General features: G+C 45.2%; 1 protein-coding gene across 1 annotated transcript in view; it reads left to right on the top strand.

Moving 5' to 3' along the window:
• The first annotated feature begins 211 nt into the window (after nucleotides 1-211).
• Nucleotides 212-9,591, top strand: part of mnat1 (MNAT1 component of CDK activating kinase) — a 105,116-nt gene continuing 95,736 nt past the window's right edge. The window contains exon 1 of the mRNA XM_055640319.1: nucleotides 212-366. Coding sequence (XP_055496294.1) covers nucleotides 278-366 — 89 coding nt within the window. The 5' untranslated portion in view covers nucleotides 212-277. The remainder of the gene's footprint in view (nucleotides 367-9,591) is intronic.

The raw sequence follows: 9,591 nt of genomic DNA, 5'->3' as shown, positions 1-9,591 counted from the left end.
CAGGTGGTGGCGATTGCAAAGTTAGATAAACATGGGCTGTAACAATGGCACGCATATTTAAATTGTATTGGGGGAATGGACAAATACAAAATAGTCACGCGTTTATTTTCATCAGGAAATTGTAAACTATATTATTAGCAAACACACGAGCCAGCAAACAGCAGACAATTTGGTGTTCTTCAATCACCCCTCCGCTGTCGCCGGGCCCTTTGTGAAGTGCCGAGAGTTGCAGTCGGAGGCGTTTTGTTGCTGCGCCGTTTCTAAGGGACTGGGAAGGATGGATGATCAGGGTTGTCCTAGGTGTAAAACCACGAAATATCGCAACCCTTCTCTCAAACTGATGGTGAATGTGTGCGGACACACGCTGTGAGTCAAGTATTACAACCGCACGCAATCATATCATGCAAAGGGGGTTTTTAAAACGCGATTTTGAGCTTTTTCTGAGCAGGTTTGGGTGAACGACCTGCCGACGAATTAAGTCAGGCTCAATGAGTTTGGTTTATACAGGTGGATTGTAGTTGATTTTTGTAGAAGTTATTCACTTGGGGCTGCATTAAATGTTTAAAAAACAATGACAATAGCCAAGTTATGGCGATGAAGTTCTCCTGGTGGGGAGGTCTTCAACTTGAAACGTTAACTCCACAGTTTTCTTTCCACAGATGCTGCCTGACCGGTTGACCGTTCCCAATATTTTCTGTTTTGTTTCAGATTTGCAGCGTTTGCATTTTTTTTTAATTGTCGTGACTAATCTTGAAACATGTTAACATTGATCGTCTTAATTAGTATTTGTAGAATACGCGAACTTCCTGTCTACAGTTGATTTCAAACACAGTTCATGCAGGAAATTCATTTACCGGGCCACATTGAATATCTAAAAGTCGGCGAATGATGGTTTAAGCATCTGTGAAACAGACAATTGAACTCTTCCCTATTTGGTTTCTGCTATAGTCTGTTGCACTATGGCCTCAAGTGCTTTATGTAATCAATGCATGAGTAGTTATTTTAAAAATTGAAAAAAATGTTTGGTAACTTACAAATGGATGATCAAAGTTATACATTTCAACTTTGGATAATTTGTAATTGTATGGGTCAATGATCAAGATATTTTGTATTTTTTAGTTTCACTAATTTTGGAATACACATTAAGTACATGTTAAGATTCAGTTTAGTTCTAATGACAACTATTTTCTGAGTCTTTCATGAGATCGTTCTATTACTCCATCGTTTGACATTCAGGACTACTTTATTATAATTGCTTGCATAATTTTTCTTGAGCAATGTATTGTTGATGCACTGCAGGCAGATGTTTTTTTTTCTAGTGTTCACTAAATTCCTCTCTATTTTTTTTGGCATATGTTCATAATGATAGTGGACAAGCTAACAGGAAGGGGGCAATTCCACTACAGTGGGGCAAACCCCAGTGATTGGAAGAGAAGAGACAGAACTGGAACACACTTTTGGCTGGAATTATCCAGCACCATTAACTTTACCATTGTTTGACAATTTTTTGGGTCACTTCTATAATATCGAATGGCTGGTGTAATGGAGATAGCAAGTGAGTTCTGACATCTATCTCTGCACAATGCTAAAGGCCTATGGTTTTCCCAAAGCAGTAATGGATTAACATCCACTCAATAATGTACTGCAGTACTCTCTGGATGCTTTCAAGAGAGAGCTATATAGGGCTCTTAAAGATAGCTGAGTCGGGGGATATGGGGAGAAGGTAGGAACGGGGTACTGATTGGGGATGATCAGCCATGATCACATTGAATGGCGGTGTTGACTCGAAGGGCCAAACGGCCTACTCCTGCACCTATTGTCAGTCATGAGAAGTAAGGAAAAATCTGACACCACCAATTACTACTTCATCTAGTAAATTGGAAAATGTGGTGGAAGAAGAGTTTCATGAGTGTTTATTTGTTATAGGCACTGGATATATACCAGAACAATGAAATTCCTACTTGCTTAGCTTTACAGGCACAACAGATGCAAGAAAAACAACAACAAATAAATATACAATAAAATATCAGGTATTCTCAGTAAACCAGACTATTATAATGCACCCACCCCACCCCCCCCCCCCCCCCCCCCCCCCCCCCACCCCCAAATATGCAGAGCAACCATAGTAGTACAAATTCTGTAATGGTATGGTGCTCAAGTAAGGCTGTGCAGGATGGTTCAAGAAAATGTTGGTCAATGGGAAGAAGCTGTTCATGAACCTGGAAGTAATGGTTCTCAGGCTCTTGAACCGTCTTCCTGATGGTATCAGTGAGAAGAGGGCTTAACTAGGATGGTATGTGTCTTTGATGAAATGAGCTGCCTTCCTGGCAGTACTTCCAGCAGATCCCTTTGATGATGGGGAGTCAGTACCCATGTTGGACCAGCAATATCCATCACTGATTGGGAAAGGGGGAGATGCAGCGAGACCTGGGTGTCATGGTACACCAGTCATTGAAGGTAGGCATGCAGGTGCAGCAGGCAGTAAAGAAAGCGAATAGTATGTTAGCTTTCATTGCAAAAGGGTTTGAGTATAGGAGCAGGGAGGTTCTACTGCAGTTGTACAGGGTCTTGGTGAGACCACACCTGGAGTATTGCATACAGTTTTGGTCTCCAAATATGAGGAAGGACATTATTGCCATAGAGGGAGTGCAGAGAAGGTTCACCAGACTGATTCCTGGGATGTCAGGACTGTCTTATGAAGAAAGACTGGATAGACTTGGTTTATACTCTCTAGAATTTAGGAGATTGAGAGGGGATCTTATAGAAACTTACAAAATTCTTAAGGGATTGGACAGGCTAGATGCAGGAAGATTGTTCCCGATGTTGGGGAAGTCCAGGACAAGGGGTCACAGCTTAAGGATAAGGGGGAAATCCTTTAAAACCGAGATGAGAAGAACTTTTTTCACACAGAGTGGTGAATCTCTGGAACTCTCTGCCACAGAGGGTAGTTGATGCCAGTTCATTGGCTATATTTAAGAGGGAGTTAGATGTGGCCCTTCTGGCTAAGGGGATCAGGGGGTATGGAGAGAAGGCAGGTACGGGATACTGAGTTGGATGATCAGCCATGATCATATTGAATGGCGGTGCAGGCTCGAAGGGCCGAATGGCCTACTCCTGCACCTAATTTCTATGTTTCTATGTTTCTATCACTTTCTGCAACCTCCTTCATTCTTGAGCGTTCAGGTTTCTGAGCCAGTCTGATGCAGCCAGTCAAAATGCTTTCCATTATACTCCTGTAAAACTTCGGTGGAGAGTTGGGCAAAATGCTGAACCTCTTCAAATGGCTGCGGAAATAGAGGTGTTCGTGAACTCTCTTTGTGAATGGGCTGCAAAGTATTAGTAGTGCCAAGTAACATCATAGAGGTGCAGCGGTAGAGTTGCTCCCTCACAGCGCCAGAGACCCAGGATCGATCCTGACCTCTGGTGCTGTCTGTGTGGAGTTTGCACATTCTTCCTATGACCAGGTGGCTTTCCTCAAGGTGCTCAGTTTTCCTCCTCCCAAAGACATGTGGTTTTGTAGGTTAATTGGTCTCAGTAAATTGCTCATAGTGTGTAAGGAGAGGATGAGAAAGTGGAATAATATAGAACCAGTATGAATGGGTTATTGATGATCGTTGTGGACTGGGTGAACTGAAGCAACTGTTTCGATGATATTTATAGGAATGTTACAAAATTTTGAGATTTAAAAAAATCAAGCCTGTAATTGATCCAATCAAATAAAGCATAAAAATGACTTTAATTTGATACCCAATTCACTTTCGCATCTTCAGTATTAAAAAAAAAAAAAAAAAAAAAAAAAAAAAAAAAATTAATATCTTGGTATCATCTGCATACTTACTAATCCATGAATTATGTGAGGTAAGGGAAACTAGTAGAGTAGCTATGGCTACTATGAGGTTCAAAGTAAAAGAAGTACTGACACTTTGAAAAAATATAAAAGTGGATAAGTCTCCAGGTCCTGACAGGATATTCCCTAGGACATTGAGGGAAGTTAGTGTAGAAATAGCCGGGGCTATGACAGAAATATTTCAAATGTCATTAGAAACGGGAATAGTCCCCGAGGATTGGCGTACTGCGCATGTTGTTCCATTGTTTAAAAAGGGTTTTAAGAGTAAACCTAGCAATTATAGACCTGTTAGTTTGACTTCAGTGGTGGGCAAATTAATGGAAAAGATACTTAGAGACAATATATATAAGCATCTAGATAAACAGGGTCTGATTAGGAACAGTCAACATGGATTTGTGCCTGGAAGGTCATGTTTGACTAATCTTCTTGAATTTTTTGAAGAGGTTACTAGGGAAATTGACGAGGGTAAAGCAGTGGATGTTGTCTATATGGACTTTAGTAAGGCCTTTATAATAATAATAATAATAATAACTTTATTTATAAAGCACTTTTAGGCAACATCAGTTACCACAAAGTGCTGTACATGGGAAATCACAAAAAGTTATCACAAATTACTAAAATCATTAAGACGACAGGACTATAAAAACAGTAAAAAATTAAAAGACATTAAAAGCACTAAAACAGGAACAATGTCTCAGCCAGTGTCGAAAGCCAGTGAATAAAAGTGCGTTTTTAGGGAGGATTTAAAGATGGACAGTGAAGGGGCCTGTCTGATCTGCAGCGGCAAGGTGTTCCAGAGTGCCGGTGCAGCAACAGAAAAGGCTCTATCCCCTCTGAGCTTCCGCTTAGACCTTGGTACCTCAAGGAGCAGCTGATCCGCTGACCTGAGGCACCGGGTAGGAGCATATAGGTGGAGCAGCTCAGAGAGGTAAGGCGGGGCGAGGCCATTCAAAGATTTAAAAACAAATAAAAGAATTTTAAAATGAACTCGAAAGTGCACTGGAAGCCAGTGAAGGGAGGCCAAAATTGGCGTAATGTGCTCCCTCTTTCGAGTTCCGGTTAAAAGGCGAGCGGCAGCATTTTGGACCAACTGGAGACGAGCCAACGAAGCTCGCGAGACTCCAGTGTAGAGCGCATTACAGTAATCCAGCCGAGATGAAATAAAGGCGTGAATTACTGTTTCAAAATTGACAAGGTTCCTCATGGAAGGTTGGTTAAGAAGGTTCAACTGTTGGGTATAAATGCAGGAATAGCAAGATGGATTCAACAGTGGCTGAATGGGAGAAGCCAGAGGGTAATGGTGGATGGCTGTTTATCGGGTTGGAGGCAGGTGACTAGTGGGGTGCCTCAGGGATCTGTGTTGGGTCCTTTGTTGTTTGTCATGTACATCAATGATCTGGATGAAGGTGTGGTAAATTGGATTAGTAAGTATGCAGATGATACCAAGATAGGGGGTGTTGTGGATAATGAAGAGGATTTCCAAAGTCTACAGAGTGATTTAGGCCATTTGGAAAAATGGGCTGAAAGATGGCAGATGGAGTTTAATGCTGATAAATGTGAGGTGCTACATCTTGGCAGGACAAATCAAAATAGGACGTACATGGTAAATGGTAGGGAATTGAAGAATACAGTTGAACAGAGGGATCTGGGTATAACCGTGCATAGTTCCTTGAAGGTGGAATCTCATATAGATAGCGTGGTAAAGAAAGCTTTTGGTATGCTAGCCTTTATAAATCAGAGCATTGAGTATAGAAGCTGGGATGTAATGTTAAAATTGTACAAGGCATTGGTGAGACCAAATCTGGAGTATGGGGTACAATTTTGGTCGCCAAATTATAGGAAGGATGTCAACAAAATAGAGAGAGTACAGAGGAGATTTACTAGAATGTTGCCTGGGTTTCAACAACTAAGTTACAGAGATAGGTTGAATAAGTTAGGTCTTTATTCTCTGGAGCGCAGAAGGTTAAGGGGGGACCTGATAGAGGTCTTTAAAATGATGAGAGGGATAGACAGAGTTGATGTGGACAAGCTTTTCCCTTTGAGAATAGGGAAGATTCAAACAAGAGGACATGACTTCAGAATTAAGGGACAGAAGTTTAGGGGTAATATGAGGGGGAACTTCTTTACGCAGAGAGTGGTGGCGGTGTGGAATGAGCTCCCAGTGGAAGTGGTGGAGGCAGGTTCATTGGTATCATTTAAAAATAAATTGGATAGGCATATGGATGAGAAGGGAATGGAGGGTTATGGTACGAGTGCAGGCAGGTGGGACTAAGGGGAAAAAAAATTGTTCGGCATGGACTTGTAGGGCCGAGATGGCCTGTTTCCGTGCTGTAATTGTTATATGGTTTATATGGTTAATAATAATATCTTATAACCATATAACAATTACAGCACGGAAACAGGCCATCTCGGCCCTACAAGTCCATGCCGCACATAAGTGCAACAAGATTTGGGTATGCAGCTTCCATCCGATGTCACAACTTAAATAACTAATAAAATTTAGATTTAGATACCCCGAGAACATGGTTTGTAAAAAGAACATTAAAACAGTAACACAGTAAAACAGTAACAAAGTTATGGTCATTTTCATACTGAAATTAGCATCTTGTTGCATCTAATTGCTTTTCCATTGACTTAACACAAAAGCTGTGATCGAGGACAGTCAATTGACATAAAAGCCCATCTTTCTTAAAAATTAAAAGAACTGAATGCCGCCAGCCATGTTCGTTTCCGAGAAACGGCAGCGCCAGCCGCCGATAGTCACCGTGGCGGCCGGCAGGATCCATTGACTATGTCTGGGACCGACGCTCGGGGCTCAGATTCATAGTGGACACCGGGGCAGAGATCAGCATATATTGCTCCCCTCTGGATTCGCGTTTGCTTTCGCGAAGGTTTCGGATCCTTGGTCCGCCCGTCAGCAGCACCAGCTGGTGGCCATTTCGGAGTATACAAAGGATGTCTGGGACATCGCCGGGAAATGCAACCTCGTGGCGGATACTTTGTTCCGTCCAGCAATTGCAGCCGTGCTTAACCCGGCCTCGGGAATAGATTACTCCGCCTTGGTGGCGGCCCAGCTGGCGGAGGATGAGATGCCGGCGTACCGCACCGCGATCTCTGGCTTGGTGCTTGAGGACGTGCCGTTCGATCCCTCGGGTTCCATCCTCTGTGACATATCTACGGGTCAGCCAAGGCCTATCGTTCGGGCGGCCTGGTGCCGTCGCATCTTTGAGGTGATCCCTGGGCTGGCCCACCCATCCATCTGGGTCAAGGTCGCTATGGTGGCCACAAAGTTTATGTGGCACGGACTTCGGAAGCAGGTCGCTTGCTGGGCCCGGGCATGCATCCCGTGCCAGACATCAAAGGTGCATCGACATGTCCGGGTGCCTGTTCAAGACTTCACAGTGCCACGCCGGCGGTTCGATCACGTGGACATCGTGGGGCCAGTGCCTCTGTCCCAGGGTGTTTCACACCCGCTTACAGTGGTCGACCATTTTACATGGTGGCCGGATGCCATCCCACTCACGGACACTTCAACTCGCTCGTGCCCTCGTGGCAACTTGGATTGCACGCTTTGGGGTTCCACTTCACATGACTTCCGACTGGGGCACCCAGTTCATATCTGGCCCATGGCCCGCCTGTTGGAGATGCAGATCCACCACGCGACAGCGTACCATCCCCAGTCAAATGGGTTGGTGAAGCGGTTCCACCGCTGTCTGAAGGCTCGTCTCACAGGCCCTGGGTGGGTGGACGAGTTGCCATGGGTCGTGTTGGGGATTCATCTGTCATCGTCCTTTGTATATGGTGCTCCACTCACCGTCCCCGGGGAGTTTGTCCCTGCTACTGATGGGTCCCAGGAACCCCCGTCATCAGTGCTGATCCGCCTGCGGGAGAGAGTTGAGCTCTGTCTCCCATCCCAACGTCGTCCCATGAAGGGGTCCCTTCCCATCTGCCGCTGATGGGCTGCCCCTACGTTTTCTTCGCCGTGACTCCCACAGGTCGCCCTTGCAGCGCCCGTATGAAGATCCCTTTCGCCTGCTGCGGCATGGGCCTACTACATTTGATTTAGACATGGGAGGCTGGTGTCAAACTGTGTCTGTGGCTCGTTTGAAACTGGTCTACTTGGACCTGAGCGAGCCAGACCATGCGGTTGAACCGGCCCATCGCGGGCGTCTGCCGTCCCGGGCTCCCGGAGATTCTTCCGAACCGAGCAAGCCCCCGGGGTGTGGGATTGTATCTACGCGTTTGGGCCGCATCGTGCCGCGTCCCATCCGGTTCGGTGCCTCTGGTTCTGGGGGGTTCATGTGGCAGCACCTAGTGGCAATCCATGGGCACAACGAACCATCGGCACTAGAGGGTGGCGTCTTGGTGTGGGAGGCACTAGTCACGGGGTCGGTACCTGAGTTAGTATTTAAGGCTGAGCAATGCCCGTGTCCGAGGAGGACACATAGAAACATAGAAAATAGGTGCAGGAGGACCCCATTCGGCCCTTCGAGCCAGCACCGCCATTCATTGCAATCATGGCTGATCGTCCCCAATCAATAACCCTTGCCTGCCTTCTCCCCACATCCCTTGATTCCACTAGCCCCTAGAGCTCTATCAAACTTTCTCTTAAATCCATCCAGTGATTTGGCCTCCACTGCCCTCTGTAGCAGGGATTCCACAAATTCACAACTCTCTGGGTGAAAAACTTTTTTCTCACCTCAGTCTTTATTCTATGACTGTGGTCCCTGGTTTTGGACTCGCCCAACATTGCGAACATTTTTCCTGCATCTAGTTTGTCCAGTCCTTTTATAATTTTATATGTTTGTATAAGATGCCCCTCATCCTTCTAAACACCAGTGAATACAAGCCTAGTCTTTTCAATCTTTCCTCATATGACAGTCCTGCCATCCCAGGGATCAATCTCGTGAGCCTACACTGCACTGGGATCACAAGGCTGTCCTTCCTCAAATTAGGAGACAAACTGTACGCAATACTCCAGATGTGGTCTTACCAGAGCCCAATACAACTGCAGAAGAACCTTTCTACTCCTATACTGAAATCCTCTTGTTATGACGGCCAACATTCCATTAGCTTTCTTCACTGCCTGCTGTACCTGCACACCAACTTTCAGTGACCGGTGTACAAGGACACCCAGGTCTCGCTGTACCTCCCCCTTACCTAACCTAACCCCATTGAGATAAATCTGCCCCCTTGTTTTTAACACCAAAGTGGATAACCTCACATTTATCAATATTATACTGCATCTGCCACACATCTGCCCACTCACTCAACCTGCCCAGGTCACCCTGCAACCTCCTAACATCCTCTTCACAATTCACACTGCCACCCAGCTTTGTGTCATCCGCAAACTTGTGGATGACACAAGTCATTAGGAGCTAGTATTGCTCCTAATTCCCTCTTCCAAATCATTAATATATGGTAAGCAGTTGCGGCCCCAACACCGAGCCTTGCAGCACTCCACTCACCGCTGCCTGCCATTCTGAAAAGGACCCGTTCACTCCTACTCTTTGCTTCCTGCGTGCCAACCAATTTTCTATCCACATCAACACCCTACCCCAATACCATGCACTCTCATTTTAGTCACCAGTCTCCCGTGTGGGTCCTTACCAAAGGCTTTCTGAAAGTCGAGATACACTACATCCACTGGCTCCCCTTCATCCATGTTACTTGTCACATCCTCAAAAAATTCCAGAAGATTAGTTAAGTATGATTTTCCTTTCATAAATCAATGCTGACTTGGA

The sequence above is a fragment of the Leucoraja erinacea genome, chromosome 9, assembly GCF_028641065.1.
Source record: "Leucoraja erinacea ecotype New England chromosome 9, Leri_hhj_1, whole genome shotgun sequence".
NCBI classification, from domain to species: domain Eukaryota; kingdom Metazoa; phylum Chordata; class Chondrichthyes; order Rajiformes; family Rajidae; genus Leucoraja; species Leucoraja erinaceus.
The sequence above is the reverse complement of the archived record's forward strand: the minus strand, read 5'-3'. Positions and strand labels throughout refer to the sequence as shown.